Source organism: Zosterops lateralis, assembly GCF_965231275.1.
Source record: "Zosterops lateralis genome assembly, chromosome: 6".
Classification (NCBI taxonomy): Eukaryota; Metazoa; Chordata; class Aves; order Passeriformes; family Zosteropidae; genus Zosterops; species Zosterops lateralis.
In genome coordinates, this window is record NC_139761.1 from 26,902,847 (window position 1) to 26,920,612 (window position 17,766).

Below are 17,766 nucleotides of genomic sequence, written 5' to 3' on the forward strand. Positions count from 1 at the left end.
GCACTTTTGCATTGGGAAACACTTCCCCTTTATAGTCTGTTGTTCCTTATTATAAAATAACACACTGATAATTTTTCAACCCCAAATATATTTTTCAACACAGGAGTCATGCATGTAAGTTGTACTCTTCAAGTCATCAAATCATTTATTTTATCTTACCATATCTTTATCTATAGCTTCTCCTCTTATGGGTGCCCAAAGTTTTCCTAATCTGACTACAACTGGTACCACATCAACAGTGACCATGTCTACATCCAGTGTTACTAGCAGCAGCAATGTAGCTACAGCAACTACAGTTTTATCTGTTGGTCAGTCGCTTAGTAATACTCTAACTACTAGCCTAACATCAACATCTAGTGAGAGCGATACAGGGCAGGAGGCAGAATATTCTTTATATGGTAAGTTTCATTTTTAAATGAACATAAGCATTAGACTTCCCATTAATGACTTTCCCTTTTATCCCATTGTTATGATTTTCTCATATTTACTGAAAAGTTTTTGAAAGTTGAGCTGTTCTTATGTTACTAGTTCTGTAAGGCAGTAAGTAAAATAATGTTAATGTAGTAGTATTTCCTTATGTTTTCAAATCTGTATTTTCAGCAGTTTCTATCCCATATTACTATTATTCATGGTATAGTTTATCTCAGCACCTGAATATCTTCTCTCATCAAGTTTAGCTCCTAATGTAGTTTGCATATGTACTTCTAATTACAATCAAAATATTATTTTTCGTTTTGCTATATAGGCATGCTACATGCACAGTCTGATGTACCTTGTATTACTCTTACTGAAAAGCCATTAGGCACACTGTACCCTTAAAATAGCTTCCAGGTATTTCAATACCCTAATAGTAATTGCAAAAAATTGGAAAAAACACAAACATTGTCAGGAAGGTGAAATTCCATGATTTGACAAACAGATCCAGAGTTGTGTGGACTCTATTCCCTGGAAACAGACTTTAGGACAGAGGTAACTTGAAGCATATGAGTACAGTGAAAGAAGATTTAGATAATTCGATCAGTAATACACAGGAATCAAACTGATAAAATAAAGTCAAGAAAACCCTGGATTGGATATGGAAAAATACTTCCTAATGTAAAGTTTATTGAATTGTGAGATATTCTTGAAAGAAAGATACTTGATTTTTTAAAAATATTGTTGGATTAAGATTGTATTTTATTTTGTTGCCTATTGAAATTGCTTGAAAAATTTCTGGTCATTTCAATGGGTATTGGGATTGAACTGCTTGGAGGCAGTTAATTAATATATATCTGCATATACCATTTCCCTTCACTCTTAATTAAGTCTAATTTGATACTTTGATTGGGTGACAAGTCTTAAAATATATCACCAACAACTGAGCAAATAGAGTGCATTCAAGTATCAGTAGGGGTGGTAGCAAAAATACAAAGCATGTTTGGTGATATAGATGGTTCCTATATGCACAGAAAAATGTAAAAGTTCAAAGCTTCATCCCAGTCAACTTAGATTGCTGTGAACTTCTTTTCTGGTTTTGGGAGGTTGTTTTTGAAATCTTAGTACTAAGAGAGTAAAATGGAACTTTGCCTTCAACTTCTTGTTACAGTAATTAATTAGCAATAGAATTTTAAAAATATCACTCTTAAATGTTTATCTTGTGTCCTTTACATTGTAAGTTAAGGTCTAAACCACACATTTTTAGTGGAAATTACATCACTCACCTGTTTTTAAATTGTTGAGACATAGAAACAGGCAATATGCATTTGTGCACCATTTTCTGGTGATCTTTTGTAATCTGAAATAAGTGTAATTATAACATGTTATAATCAAATGAGAAACAGATCACTCTTGCTGATCATTACAGATTGTACCAATAGTAAGTGCTTCTGTAGTTATGTTGTTGACTAGATCCATGGACTTTTTAACTGGTGTATGTTTTAATCACAGCTTTTATTCCTGTTATGCAATAAGCAATGTTTTAGTTTTCTTTTTCTAGATTAAGTGAGATTTTTTTTTTACTCTTCCCAATGCTTCTGCTCTTTATTTTACAAATTCTGCTTTAAAAGTTATTCTTATCTTTTGTTCTGTATATAAATATATATGTATGTGTTATAGATTTTCTTGATAGCTGCCGAGCTAGTACTCTGTTGGCAGAGTTAGATGATGACGAGGATCTACCTGAACCAGATGAAGAAGATGATGAAAATGAAGATGATAACCAAGAAGATCAAGAATATGAAGAAGTTATGGTATGGTATAGTTAGCATTGATGGTATTTTAATTGACTAACAGCTGCTTTAAAAATCCACAGTTTTTTTGGCAATAGGAAGTCCTAGCTAAAATATCTCTATTAGTTAAAATAAACTTCTTTAGATTTATTTAGTTTTTTGCATGTAGTCAAAAACACAAGAAAAGTGTTTTTAAGCACCAGCATAGCCAAGACCTTGCAGGTCAGAATCAGAATTAGTGTCTTAAAACCAGGCTGGGAACAAGTTGGCAGACAGTAGAAATGATGGGTCAGTAGTTCACAGGCTGATGAAGTGGTATAACTGTGGATGCACTGCTGCATTTTGTAGTGATCCAGTTCTGGGCTGTGTTTAACTGTAGGCCTGTATGAAGGCAAGCATTTGCAGAGATTTCTCTCTTCTCAAGAACATCCCCAAAACTTGACAAAAAAACCAATGGGATGGGGGCTAGACAAAACCTGGTGTGATAGTTCATGTGGTTCTTGCCTACACTATCAGGAGTTCTGGCTTTTCATTTGGTTGTTCTTTACTGGTATGAATAGTGCTTGGTCTTCTACCATCGCTGAAGTGATCAGAATGCATATTGCAGGATCTAAGAAGAAAAATAGAAGGCTTCACTAATGCTAATATAATGTTTTACAGAGTAAATATAAATATTTTTTATGGAATTATAGGAACTTAATCTTGTAATTAATATGCAAATATTTTTTTCATTTGAACTAAAATATTTAGCATTTTAACTTACTGTGTTTATGGTTTTAATAGAAACTTAGGTCCATGACTAAATACCTTCTTGTTTCACCTTCTGCACAAAGATACAAAGTTAGGAAAAAAAAAACAAGCCAGTGCAAATTAAGTGGATCTGCAGTGCAAACAGTAACATCAGTCTGTAGAATGTTGGCCAGTTTAAAAAAATGATTAAATGGAGTTACTGTTGTTGTTCATGGGAAGTAGCAGAAATAGCTAAAATAGACTTTGCTTTAGATTACTTAGCAAGAAGAAAAGAAAATTTTCCATTCTTGGGTTCCAGTACTCTTCCCTCTGTTATAGCATGCAATTCTTCTCAATGAGAAGTTGTACAGATTAAAAGCTTGTTGCAGAAAATTCATAACCAATTAATACTTGTTAAAGTTTATTGAAAATTAGATTTTTTTTCCCTCACCAAAATAATTGTATTTTGATACTTGATTTAATCACTGGATAAAATGTGTATACATTATATATCCAATATATGTATACACTTTGGAAAAAAGTGCTTCTTGTTGTCAGGAAAATAAATATGTTTATTTTGATGTCATTGAATATATTTAAACCTCTGGTATTGCGAAGTTTGTGGAATACACAAAATATCTACATCATTTGCTGGTCTACAGTACTCTGTATTTTCCTGTGTTCTGGTGCTTCATGGAAAGTTTAATTCTTTCCAGAAACTATAAATACACCTGTGCCAGTTTTGATTTATTTTAAATTGATTTTATAGAGAAAAATAACATAATGGAGACATAATGAAATGACAGAATTGGTAAGGTTGACAAGAAGCACAGTGGGTCATCTGGTCCAGCCCCCCTGCTCAATCAGGGTTGTCCTAGAGCACATGACACAGTCTTGATGGTTCTTGAATATCTCCAGGTTGACACACAGCCTGTCTCAGTGTGTGTTAAATAACACAGTAAAGTTCTTCTTCGTGTTCAGGTGGAACTTCCTGTGAGTCAGTTTCTGTCTCTTGTCCTATTGCTGGTGCCACTGCGAAGAGCCTGGATCCATCTTGTTGACACTGTCTCATCAGATACTAACAGACATTGATGAGGTCCCCTCTCATTTGCCTCTTATTAAGGGTGAACAGGCCCAGCTCCCCCAGGCTTTCCTCATAAGAGAGATGCTCCAGTCCCTTAGTCATATTTGTAGCCTCTGTGAAGCCTCTCCAGGAGCTTCATGTTTCTCCTGACTGATACAGCACTCCAGATGCAGCCTTACCAGAGCTGAGTAAAGTTGCCGTTTAGTTTGAGACTGAACTCTCAATTCGTGAACTCTCAATTTTTTAATCAAATTATTCTCTTTAGCAAAATCAAAAAAGCAACTGGGAATTTTGGGCTTTTTTTTAGGAAGAGGAGGAGTATGAAACCAAAGGAGGCCGTAGAAGAACGTGGGATGATGATTACGTATTGAAAAGGCAGTTTTCTGCTTTGGTTCCTGCTTTTGACCCAAGACCTGGTCGTACTAATGTGCAACAGACAACTGACTTAGAAATCCCTCCACCAGGTATGCTGACAAAATATGTGTTGCTTAATCTGGCTTTAGGATGGAGATTCGCTATTAAGGGCCCACTGGATCTGGGGATGCTATCACTATTAATCAGTACAATATGCTCTTGTGGCTGTGTGGCTTTTCTCTGTTTGAATGAGAATTTCATCTACCTCTGCAGATCTAAGCATTATTGAAGGAAAAGTAAATAGTGCTGTGTAAAATAGGCAAATTTAGGAATTTAACTAGGATCATCTCTTACCATGATTAATAATAAAATCTCTTGATATGTTAAAGATGTGATAAAGACGCCTGGTTCGACCTGCAGGGACTTAACTGTGTTCAAGCTACCCAGAGTAGATTTGATTGGATAGGGTGTGCTGAAACAGTGCAAAGCTGAGGCAGGGGCAAGGTAATGAAGTGATGGAGTAGTGTATAGGGTTAGCAGCACAACACCTGATCTCGCTCCTTAGTTCATTCTTGTTCAGCACTGTGGATGTACTCTGTGTTCCTTACAGAGAGGAATAAGTAGGTTTTAGCATATGTGGAAATAAGCTACTGCTTATTTTAAAGAACTGAAAGGAAGGTACTATGTAGGAAAAGAGAATGGATGTGCTGTGATAGTATCTAAGATATTACCAAGATATAGGGATCAGTAGGGATTTCAGAAATTCCTGATAATTTTACTCCCATAAAGAAATGGTTCAGTCATAATTTAGTTCATAGTTAGAACTCCATATCGTCTCTTTGGCATGTGTGCCAAAGTCATTACATTTCTTTATTGAACCATGTTATTGACATTTAAGCCACCTTGTTATGCATTATATATTCTGTATTAAGGGTTCTCAAACGCTTTTTGCAGGTACACCTCATTCAGAACTCTTGGAAGAGGTTGAGTGCATGCCTTCGCCACGTTTAGCACTCACCTTGAAAGTTTCGGGTCTTGGAACAACTCGAGAAGTAGAACTGCCCCTAACAAACTTTCGATCCACCATCTTTTATTATGTACAGAAATTGTTACAGCTTTCCTGTAATGGCAGTGTGAAGTCTGACAAACTTAGACGTATTTGGGAGCCAACATACACGTAAGCTTATCAGTTCATTATTCTGTGTAGAGAACTCTGTGACTGATTAGGAAAAGGATATTAATTTTTAAACTCCTCCTCTGTAATAAGCAATGCTAGAATTAGATCTTTTGATGTTTATGTCAGGATGTTATTAGTGGTTTTAAAACTACTGCTCTGCCTGCAAAACAAAGGAAAAAAATCATAGTCTTGAAGGATCTGCTTGGAAAAATCCCACGGGGTTATACTCCTGGCAAAAAGAGAAGTCCAGGAGAGTTGATTGATTTTTTATTTTTTTTTTTTTTTTTTTTTTTTTTTTTTTTTTTTTTTAATTTTTATTTTCAAGGATCACTTTCTCCAGACTCAAGAACAGTCCATCCTGATATGTAGGAAGTCAGGCAGAGTCAGTAGGAGATGTGTATGGATGAACAAAAAAGCATGAAAGGGAAGCATGCAAGGGGTGGAAGAAGGGTCAGGTGATCTAGGAGGAATCCTTGTTGCCCAAACTTGAAGGCAGAGCATTAGGAAAGCCAGAGCACATCTGGAGTTGAATCTGGTGATATGTGAATGGCAAAAGGTTAATGAACACTTCCTTGACATACGAGTACATTGGGCCCAATGCAATGTACCCATGGGAGCTGGCCATTCTCTATTACATTTGGAAGGTCATGAGGACTGGGAGATAGTTCTGAGGACCAGAGAAATAGAAGTGTCATTCCTGGCTCCCACAAAGGCAGGAAAGGTCTAGGGAACTATGAACTGGTCCCTCTTTTATCCCTGGAAGGGTGATGGAGATAGTCCTGGAAACCATTTTCAAACAATGAAGGATCAGAAGGTGATTAGAAGTAGGTGGCATAGATTCATGAAGAGAAAATCACACTTAACCAGCCTTATAGCCTTCTACTGTATGCCTAGCTCAGTGAATCAGAAGAAAGCAGCAGATGTTATTTTCCTCAACTTTAGGAAGGCTTTCAACGCTTTCTCTCTCACTGACAAAGTTAGAAAGCATGGACTAGATAGTGTCTGAAAAATCCCAGAACTGCTGGGCTCAGATGGTTGTGGTCCTTGGTGTAAAGGCCAGCTGGTGTACCCAGGGCTTGATAATGAGTCCAGGACTGTTAAAACATCTACATTAGGGGACTGTATGATGGGACAGAGCAGACCCTCAGCTTCCAGGCAAAACAAAACTGGGGAGGAGTCACTGTTGGACCAGATGGTTGTGCTGCCATTCTAAGAGACTATGATGGTGAAGAAATGGGGAGACAAGAGCTGCATGACATTTCACAAAGGAAGATGTAGAGTCTATCAGCTGGGGAAAAGTAACTCTGCATGTGCTGGTTCAGGCCGGGGGCCAGCTGGCTGCAAAGGAGGTTGGTGAAAAAGGCTCCGAGAGTCTGAGTGGACATGAAGTTAAACATGAGCCAGCAATGGACCCCAGTAGCAAAGAAGATCAGCAGCATCCTGGGCTGCATTAGGAAGGTTCAGTGAGGTGATCATCCCCATCTGCTCAGCACTGGTGAGATACACCTGCAGTGCTGTGTCCCAGTTCAGGGCTCCTCAGTACCAGAGATATGGACACTGGAGTGAGTTTAGCAAGGGGCTGCTAGGATGGTTAAAAGGCTGATTGCTTCTGTCATACAAGGAAGAGTCTGAGAGGTCTGGATCTGTCTAGCCTGGAGGAAAAAAGACCTGTGGGCTCTTACTAATGTATATGAATACCTAATGGAGGACATAGGGAAGCCAGACTGGACTTTGTGAGACGTGAAAGGACAAGAAGAAAAAAGGAGTCAAACTAAAATACAGGAAATTCTATTTAAACATGATATTTGAGGGCCCTTCCTACCTCAGCTAGTCTCTCAATGTTAAATTGACCTTACTAGCTTTATAGTAATAGACAGAAATTGTAAGACTATATGATGGGGAATGTTTTCCATTTACTACCCAAATGTAACTTCTGTCATGCTAGAATAATGTGTATGAAAGCAACAACTGCAGTAAGGAGTGGTGCAGTATTTTTAACTGTAGTTCAGATTTCATCAGTGCTTAATGTGCTGCACATATTTTCTGAGTTGCCTTCTGTCAAAAATCGCATGCTGTAACAAACTGTTTTCTAGTTAGAAAACATGAGAAATAGTTGTAAATGTGCATATCTTCTAAGTTAATGCATAGCAAGCCTCCCTAGGACTTCACAATTTTAAAGAGTGGTGCACGTGTAGTGAAAAATCTAAAGTTGGTCTAGGAAGTTGGCACAATGAAGCTTGTTTGATTACTCAAGTCTCACTTAAGGAAACAATTAAATACTTTGCAAGATCAATACTAACATCATGAAAATAAAGCTTAAGAACTTTGTTGCATCAGGATATGTCAGATGTTCTGTGCAGCAAAGAGCAGCTGCTGTTGCTATTTTATATCACATTATCTAAATGTCACTGATACCTAACAAGTCAATGTATAACCTCTGAATTTTGAGGATGTGCTGTGAGTGTGAAATATTAACTCATTGTTTTGATGTCTAGAATCATGTACAGAGAAATGAAGGATTCTGATAAAGAGAAGGAAAGTGGAAAAATGGTAAGACCTACTTACTTCTGTGCCTTTGTGTTTTATGGCTCTTTCAATAAAAGCAAAAGAAATATTGTTGCAGTTTCTGAAATGCTACATTAAAAAGAACTAACAGTTTTCAATTACTGAAAGAGTATTAGTGAGTATATTTGTAAATGCATGCTCCTTTAAAAAAAAGACATTATATATTGCATGTGAAATCTTGAAGACTTTACAATCAGGAAAAACCAACATTTGGTGGTTCCTGTTGTAGGGTTGCTGGTCAGTAGAGCATGTGGAGCAGTACCTTGGCACTGATGAATTACCAAAGAATGACTTGATAACCTACCTGCAGAAGAATGCAGACTCAGCTTTCCTGCGCCACTGGAAATTAACCGGCACTAATAAAAGTATTAGGAAAAACAGAAATTGTTCCCAGCTCATAGCTGCATACAAGGTATATGTCTGCATCCAAACTTTTTTTTATTATGAATGGCTGTGTGCTTTGTTTTGCAGCTTTAAAGATTCTTGTGGAGGGAGAGCCATGGTATTTATAGGGAAGTTGAATGTTCAAAAGACAGTTTCAAGTTTAGGTTTTGCTGCTCTTGCCTTTTTATTTTAATATCTTCTGTTAAATGTAGTTGTGTAAAAATGCATTTGAATCGTGATTTGCACCATGCACAGTTTGATTAAGTGTTAAGTTTGAGCACAGTAACTGCTTTGATTTTTTTCAAATCAACTTGGAATACAGTCCTAAGGACAGCAACACAAGCAGTTTTCATTCTTAACAGGATTTTTGTGAACATGGATCAAAATCTGGATTGAGTCAAGGGGCCATTTCTACTCTTCAAAATTCTGATATCCTTAGTTTGGCCAAGGAACAACCCCAGGCCAAAGCTGGCAGTGGACAGAACTCCTGTGGAGTAGAAGATGTTCTGCAGTTACTTAGAATTTTGTATATAGTTGCCAGTGACCCTTACACAGCACGGACTTCTCAAGAAGGTAATTTAGTTATTTTGCAGAGCTTCTTAAATATTTCAGTGGAAAAAAAAAAAAAAAAGGAAAACTTTTCTCTTGATTATTTTCAGAAGGAGATGAGCATCCTCAGTTTAACTTCCCACCAGATGAATTCACAAGCAAAAAAATTACTACAAAGATTCTGCAACAGATTGAGGTATCACACTAATACATTATACACAATGTATATATGTAGTATCATTTTTAGGACTCTGTTATTCTCTTCCTTACCTTGACTGTTTGATTTTATTGGGTTTTTGTAATTTTTGAATTGTTTCATGCATATTTTCTTCCTTATATTTTGAATGAGCAAATTCTGTAAGAGCAGGCTAGTCTGAATAAAACCATCCAGTTTGTTTTTTTACAAAGCATACAAAATCTTTTGACTCGATGTGTTTTGGTTGTGAATAATAATAATAATAACAACCTTTTTTCTGTACCAGACATAGATGTTACAATTTAATGTGCATAAGTCTGCCTGATGACAATGTAAAAAAGACGATTGTTAGGGTTCACAGACATTTTATTCGTCACACATCCTACATAAAGCTGTCAAAAATAGCATTTAGAAAACATCCTATTGGTACCACGTTATACATTAAAAGGAAAACTTTAGGATGAAGTTCTTCAGCAGAACTAGATTTTCTTTAACAAAGATTAAAGAAGATTTTCAACTTAATTAGCCCTTGTGTGCTTTTTGAGGTTTGAGGGGGTTTTTTTACAGTAACATTGTCCTAATTATTTGTTTGAAAAAAGTTTCAATTTTTCGCATTCTTTCAAAGACTGTTCTGGCACCATGAACATCCTTGTAGTAATAATTTCTGTAGTATAGTTTATTATAATTGTATTTCAGAAGAGACTGCAATAATCTCAGGTGCTGAGAAGAAAGAAACTCATTCAAGCACAGATAAAAATTCTGTATTTGGGTGTGTTTACTGTGTGTGTATGTGCTTAGTTACAAACTTGTTGGGACCACCTAAGTCAAACATTACTAACACCGGTGGCTTTTTTATTCCTTGCACCAAACTACAGGAACCCTTGGCACTAGCAAGTGGAGCTTTGCCAGACTGGTGTGAGCAACTAACAAGCAAGTGTCCTTTCTTAATTCCGTTTGAAACAAGACAGTTGTACTTCACATGTACAGCATTTGGAGCATCAAGGTAAAAAACAAAAAAAATTTAAAGTATGACTGCTTCCTTCTCACTTTTTACATATAATAGTTTCTAAATTGCTGATTTTTTTTGGACTTTAATCATAATGAGACGAATATTTCTTGCCAAGTCTGAATAATTTTGGATAATAGAAGGAAGAAGATGAAAAAGCTCAGAATGACGAGGAATTTAATTTTTCGGCTTCTACTGAAGACTTGCTCGTGTACTTATAACTAGGTTATCCTATTGACCAATTTGTCTAGGTTGCAGTTCATTGCAGAAAGGACTACAAAATAGAAAACATTTGGAGAATCAAATGAACTAAAAGTTTTTTGGAAACACATACATTTTTGTAGCTCCAGCAACTGGTGATCGTTTTGGTTAATTTATTTTTAATTTATTAATGTTTTAACAAAACAGAAAAAAAAAAAAAAAGAAAAAGATGCTGTTTTGGAAGTTACTATATGCTGCATAAGGAAACTGGGACAAAACCAGACTTTAAAGCATTTAAGGGTATCCTCTAGAGTTCTTTGTTACCTCAGAATCATTAATATTTTGATTGCAGCAGTCATAACCTTGAGAACATGTAGACAGTGTAAACCTTTTTGCTGGTGTACTTTTTGTAATGAGAAGGAAGAATTAGTTTCTGAGGGTTTTTTTAGCTGTTGCTACACTTTGTTTTCCAAATTAAAGAGTAGAGAGAGAGTTGCCAAAATCACTGTTTTGTCTTGTATGTAGTAGAAGTGCCTCATGAAGAGTATAAAATGAGGTATTTGAAAAGAAGAAAAGGTATTATTTTGCAACACATCAGTTTAAATCTTTTTATTGTGTAAAAATTTTAACTTTCACAGAAAAATGGTCCGTGTGTTAGGGTCTTTTTTGTCTTGTTTTGGTAGAAGGTAATTTTTAGAGAAGCTGCATTTTAAAGAAATCCCTCAGTAAACATTGCACATTATTTACTTTGTAAGTAAAGAGCTTTAAGCTCTTAAAATGCTGGAAGTATTTCTTAAAACTCATGTATTCTGTATGCACTGAGTGTCTACACTCTGTGTCTGTCATGACACTTGGCTCTATTTGCAAAACAATCAACAGATGGTAGCTTTATAGATAGTTTACTGCTGCACAGATGATAATACATACAGAAATTTGGAAATTGACTTTGTATTAGTACTGTTATAAAAGGCAGCTATTCTTCACTGATATGGGTCTATTTGTCTATGATTGCACTTGAACTATGGTTCTGTGTTTTTCTAAGGAGTGTGTAAGTAAATAAATTTGCAAAGCTTGGTCGGTATCAATGGGGTGATGTCCAACTGCCTTACAGTATATAATAAAAGGTGTAATATATGTCTGTAAACAGTTTTGAGCATCTGTGATTAAAAGTTGAACAGTAAATGCTACCTTTTGTTCTTCCCATTGTAATGTGGAAACTATAGGAATTCAGATTAAGAACTGTATGTTTTCATTGGTGTTATCATCAAGCTGGCAGTTATATTAAAAATTATTTAGTTTTCTGACTTCATAAAATATGAAGTAGCCCATATTTTGGGACATTTCAGGCTGATAAATAATTTCATTTGGTTTATACCTAAAAAAATTAGGGAGCAGTTAGTACTTAACAAGTCACTTTATTGATGACTACTTTCAAGTTTTCTTGCTGGAAGACATGGAAGTTTTAAACAAGTGGTGTTTGGTTTTTTCTCCAGAGCAATTGTATGGCTGCAGAACAGACGTGAAGCCACTGTTGAACGGACAAGGACCACGAGCACAGTGCGACGTGATGATCCAGGGGAATTCAGAGTTGGGCGCCTCAAACATGAGAGAGTGAAAGTTCCGCGAGGTGAATCCTTGATGGAATGGGCAGAAAATGTCATGCAGATTCATGCAGACAGAAAATCTGTTCTAGAGGTAAAGCATATCTGCCTAGCAGAGCGAGGTTAGATAGCTATTTCTAATGTACTGGACAGGATATTGAATATCCCGTTCCATAACCAACGCTGAACATTTCACTAGGACTTTCTTTTACTATTAACTTTCTTTATGTTTTTTCTAGGTTGAGTTTTTAGGGGAGGAAGGAACAGGCCTGGGTCCAACCTTGGAATTTTACGCATTGGTGGCAGCAGAATTTCAGAGGACAGATTTGGGAGCTTGGCTTTGTGATGATGATTTTCCAGATGATGAGTCCCGTCAGGTATATTTCAATTTGTATTTTAAACTGAGTACTTGTGTAATAAAAATGAAAAATGAACTAGACACCAGGAAGGAAAAAGACATGTTCATACAGCAGCTAGTCATCATGGTCCAGAATGACCACTCTGGTCCAGAGTTTGTTTTTTTAACTCTTCTATTTTTAACAGAGCAGCAGAATATAAGAAGTTAGACAGTGCAGATATGTAATTAAATCCATCTTTAACCATGTCTGCTTTTTTTGTCTATCTCTTAAATCAGGTTGATATTGGTGGTGGATTGAAACCACCTGGCTACTATGTACAGAGATCATGTGGACTGTTTACAGCACCATTCCCACAAGATAGTGATGAACTTGAAAGAATAACCAAACTCTTTCATTTCCTTGGAATTTTCTTGGCTAAATGCATTCAGGACAATAGACTTGTGGATTTACCCATTTCTAAGCCTTTTTTTAAACTCATGTGTATGGGGGACATTAAAAGTAACATGAGTAAGTTGATATATGAATCACGGGGTGACAGAGACTTGCACTGTACTGAAAGTCAGTCAGAGGCTTCTACAGAAGAAGGACATGATTCCTTGTCAGTAGGAAGTCTGGAAGAAGACTCCAAATCAGAATTTATTCTTGATCCACCAAAGCCTAAGCCTCCGGCCTGGTTTAATGGAATTTTGACATGGGAAGACTTTGAATTAGTAAACCCACATAGAGCTAGGTTTCTAAAAGAAATTAAGGACCTTGCAATTAAAAGACGTCAAATTTTAAGCAACAAAAATCTGTCAGAAGATGAAAAGAACACAAAACTGCAGGAATTAATGCTGAAGAATCCATCAGGTTCGGGGCCTCCTCTTAGCATAGAGGATTTGGGGTAAGTTTTTGTATTTATTTTTAGATAGGAAAAGGGTGTTGTGTTAGAGACAGAAGCCAATGCACAATTACAAATAAAGATTTCTTAGTTTTAAATAGCATCATTGCAAGGGGGAATCCATAAAGATGCAGCCATGTTCTTTTTCCTTGGTTTGAGGATTTTCTTTTCTCACTTGCTCAGTTTCCTGATCTTAAATGTGGCTATGTTGCAGTTGATGTATGACTCGGAAACATAAATACTTGTAAAATCACAGCTTTAAAAACAGGGTGATTCAGTAATTTGCTATGGTAACTTGAAATTTATCAAGTTTTTTGGGAGCCTTTTAAAGAGGACAGACTGATATTTCAGATTCTGTTCCTAGTGCAGTGATTGAATCCGTGTTAAATAGAGCACGTGTTGACTTTTAGCAACTGTAAAAGATGTAAACCCAAGATTGTGTAAACTCAAGTCAGGATGTCATCCTCCCTAGTTTTAAATATTTCCTTTGAAACAACAATTTTTCTACCATTAATATTATGGGTTATTTGTTACAATGTTGTGTTACAAAAATTGTGTAGTGTCAGAGTTCAGTGATTACTTATGGCCTTGGAATCACAGACTGAAGGCCCTCAGTCTCCTCTTGTCCAGACCAAGTGACCTCAGCCACTTGTGTGGCTCTAGACTCTTCCTCATCTTTGTAGCCCTTCTGTCAATGATCCATTATAGCTTTATATCCTCAAAGGACTTGCAGAATTTAGCCTGGCTTGTTACAGACAGAAAGCAAGTAGCACTATTCAAGGGTCTAAATGCCTATTAGGTTAAGTGGCTCTGTAATTGTTATTGCTGGAATTTAATGGAGACTATTTTTCTGAATTTGTGAACTAAAATGGTTCAAGTAGTTTTGAAGCTGATAGCTTAAAGGTATCAAATTTATGACATTTTCAGTGGTTATCAAATCCAAATAAATAGAGAGTGAGACTATGAATTTGCATACCATATGTTTGAAATACATATTATCTGTGTAGTCCGTTACTGTTTGTAGTTCTATGCCTTTGTATATGTATAGTGGTTCAAAGTGATCCAGTGGTTTGAAATCCAGTGAGGTGCTTTTGGGTGTGATAGGTTGTAAATCTGCTGTGTTTACAAAAGCAGTAGCAGACTTGTTTTCAATTATTAACTGCTTTGTATTTTGAAGTTTAAATTTTCAGTTTTGCCCTTCATCCAAAGTATATGGATTTACAGCTGTGGATCTCAAACCAGGTGGTGAAGATGAGGTAAGGAAATAACTTTCCTTTACAATTTAACCAGCAGTTAAATTTTTATTGTCTCAACAATAACTTCAATGAACAGTGAATTCTTATAGTATTTACCTACTGTCTTTGCAGACTGTAACAATGGATAATGCAGAGGAGTATGTAGATCTCATGTTTGACTTCTGCATGCATACTGGTATACAGAAACAAATGGAGGCCTTCAGAGGTAATTGTAAATATAACAACATATATGCAGTTAGGTGGAATAATGGTGTTTAAGGCATGCTGGTTTAAAGTGGTGGCATAGAATGGCTTTCAAAAATAAACTTTTTACTTAAGAATGCAATAGGTAAGATACTAATTTCAGAATACCTTTGCATTAATTATGCTGGTTTTAATTGTGAAGATGTTCCGTTTATCTTAATTAAGAAACTATTGATTGATTCTAGTTTGACTAAAATACAATTTAAATGCTGACATTATTTTATAAGCATCATTTGGACTCACATTTATAACTGTATCTTGTATAAATTAAAGATGGCTTCAACAGAGTCTTTCCAATGGAGAAGCTGAGTTCCTTCAGCCATGAAGAGGTTCAGATGATTCTTTGTGGAAATCAATCACCTTCTTGGGCAGCTGAGGATATCATCAATTACACCGAACCCAAACTGGGATATACAAGAGATAGGTACTTTTATTCTGAGTGATTTTAAAATAGTAGCTAAAAGAAAATATTAAGTGATAGAATGTCCAGAATGTTCATTAGATGAAGATGCCAAATTGGATGAAGCTGGTGGTTACTGAAGAGCAGGCGATTGTCTAAAACTGCATGAAATAACCCTGTGTTACAACAGATAGGTTAGAAGGTACTTGGTAGTTTTTTGATGAGAGAAGATAAAACATTATTCAAATAAAAGTTACTAGTGAAAACGTTATGGCAGCTAATACAGATTACTAAAAACAGATTTTAGAGTTTTTATTCTCATGTTTGATAGCAGTTACAACTATTTTCTGGCCATGTACAGTTGTTACTTTGCCTATATTTCTTACTCCTTTCTCTTGAGGTTAAAAAAGAAAGTGTCCTATGCAGAGGACAAATATACTTACTGGTGGTTGACTATCAGAAGGTGGTCTTGATGTTTTCAGGTTTGTTGGGTTTGGGATTTGTTTGTGCTACTTGTCATGTTTGGTAGCAATAACATGCAAATTACTTCTGGAACTGTGCTAGAATAAGCCTGCTGAAGTGTTTTGAGCTCTGCTTTTCTACACAGTCATATGTGCTCAAATGCAAGATAGCAAATAAGACCTCAAGATAAGTATGTACCTACATTTTTTTTGTGTAATACTTTGCTAGGAGATTAAAGACTACTTTTTTGGATTTAAGGATGTTTTATTCCTAATATTCACCATGCCCCTGGAATCTTATAATGTCTGCTTAAATATGACTAAAGATTGTAATTCTCCCATGTCAAGTTTTAGAACCTCCTGCCCCCCCTCTTGCAGTGTTATCAGAACTAATTATTGTACTTTATTTTAAGCCCTGGATTCCTTCGATTTGTGAGAGTCTTGTGTGGTATGTCTTCGGATGAGAGGAAGGCTTTCCTGCAGTTCACCACGGGCTGTTCCACACTGCCACCAGGAGGGCTGGCAAACCTCCACCCCCGGCTCACTGTTGTGCGCAAGGTACAGCACCTCCCAGGCACCCTCTGAACCAGCTGCTTTGGCTTGGCAATGCAAGAGCTTCTGCACTTACAATGACGAGTTCTATTTTAGTTATTTCATTTATGGCACTATGCTAAGGTTATGATACTAACCTCGTTTCAGGTCTGCTCTCTGATACCATATATTATCTCTCATATATTTTCATATTTAATTCATATATTTAAATATCGAAGTATTAGTGTACATATAAAGCAAGTATATTTATAATTTGGGCTGTAGCTTTGCTGATGCTATTGTTTCTTGACAACTGGTGTTAGGTATGCAGCAAGTGCCGTGCAGTAGAGAACTTTGCAACTTTAAAGTTCCATATGGAGTGCAGTGAACAACTGCAGTAAACATTCTTTTTTTTCTCTCAGGTTGATGCTACAGATGCAAGTTATCCATCTGTGAATACATGTGTGCATTACCTAAAGTTGCCTGAGTATTCTTCTGAGGAGATTATGAGGGAGCGTCTGCTAGCTGCTACCATGGAGAAAGGCTTCCATCTCAACTGAGCCGCCGGCCGCAGCCTGGGACGTGGAAGTGTTTTTGATACTAGCGAAGCCTCTTGTGTTTGTGTGCAAAAAATACGATCTCCACGCTGTGCTCTGACGAGACTTGCCTTTTTTTCACCTGTGAGGCTTTAGGAAAATGTGGAATGTTTGTTAGCTGCTAATGACAAAATAAATCCTTGTAACTACACAGCCAGCAAGAAATTGGCACAGAACACTGTGTGATGCTTCAAGGGCTTGCACAACTGGAAATTAAGGTGTTTCTGTTTGACTGTTCCAAAGAACAGATCATCAGATTTTCAGTGTTCACTGATACAAATTTCTAACAGTGTATTGTGTAAAGTTTGTCTTTTAATACCCTGTACACTACAGTTGCCATCACTGATCCCTGTTTTGCTGGCTTTAAGCTAACTGGTCAGAAACTTGCTTCCTTTAAAATTTAAACTTTATGGGCATCTCCAGCCTTTTCTTTTTTAATGGTGCCTGCACTATTGGAGTATTTTAGTGGGTTTTTGCGTATAATCATGCACAACCATTTTTTTCCTTCTTTTTCTTTCAAGTGGGAATATATTTTGATTTCTCAAATGCCCTGCTATAAAGATCAAATCCTTAAGTGTGTTTGTGCAGCTCAACAATAAAGCTATTAAAAAACACTGGTTCCTAGTGCAAGGCACACTTAAAGCAAGTTTTACTTTCGGTTGTATTTTCTTTGTATATTATAAACATTTATTTAACTTGTTGCAGTTTGAAGTTTAAAAAAAAAAAGCACCCAATGTGTAAGCTCAAAAGTAATCATTAAAATGTTTGCAACATATAAAAATGTCTCTTCTGAATACTTCTTTAGTACTTACAAAATCTCAGTACATGTTCTGAACAATGTGCCATGCTTTTTTAAAGGTTTCAGAGAACTACTGATCTCACAAATTCATCTCTGTGTTCAGATCTTTTCAGAGTATATGAAATTTCCTAAGAATGAGTCTGGCAGTGATAACCTGCATGTGGCAGGTTTTGGTGCACTTAAGTGAC

At 36.3% G+C, this 17,766-nt stretch overlaps 1 protein-coding gene across 8 annotated transcripts in view; it reads left to right on the forward strand.

Moving 5' to 3' along the window:
* The window catches only part of HECTD1 (HECT domain E3 ubiquitin protein ligase 1), a 55,256-nt gene extending 37,687 nt beyond the window's left edge, over positions 1-17,569 (forward strand). For 5 of the 8 annotated variants that reach the window (XM_083862828.1, XM_083862832.1, XM_083862829.1 and 2 more), the window contains exons 25-41: positions 177-398; positions 2,095-2,228; positions 4,328-4,484; positions 5,329-5,551; positions 8,047-8,101; positions 8,346-8,528; positions 8,863-9,073; positions 9,160-9,245; positions 10,121-10,248; positions 11,946-12,147; positions 12,293-12,430; positions 12,688-13,295; positions 14,470-14,548; positions 14,660-14,753; positions 15,065-15,215; positions 16,066-16,210; positions 16,606-17,569. In XM_083862828.1, the coding sequence (XP_083718954.1) occupies positions 177-398; positions 2,095-2,228; positions 4,328-4,484; positions 5,329-5,551; positions 8,047-8,101; positions 8,346-8,528; positions 8,863-9,073; positions 9,160-9,245; positions 10,121-10,248; positions 11,946-12,147; positions 12,293-12,430; positions 12,688-13,295; positions 14,470-14,548; positions 14,660-14,753; positions 15,065-15,215; positions 16,066-16,210; positions 16,606-16,743 (2,954 nt within the window). In that variant the 3' untranslated portion in view covers positions 16,744-17,569. The remainder of the gene's footprint in view (positions 1-176; positions 399-2,094; positions 2,229-4,327; positions 4,485-5,328; positions 5,552-8,046; positions 8,102-8,345; positions 8,529-8,862; positions 9,074-9,159; positions 9,246-10,120; positions 10,249-11,945; positions 12,148-12,292; positions 12,431-12,687; positions 13,296-14,469; positions 14,549-14,659; positions 14,754-15,064; positions 15,216-16,065; positions 16,211-16,605) is intronic. The other 3 variants (XM_083862833.1, XM_083862834.1, XM_083862835.1) reach the window with 3 other exon arrangements.
* The last annotated feature ends 197 nt before the right edge of the window (positions 17,570-17,766 follow it).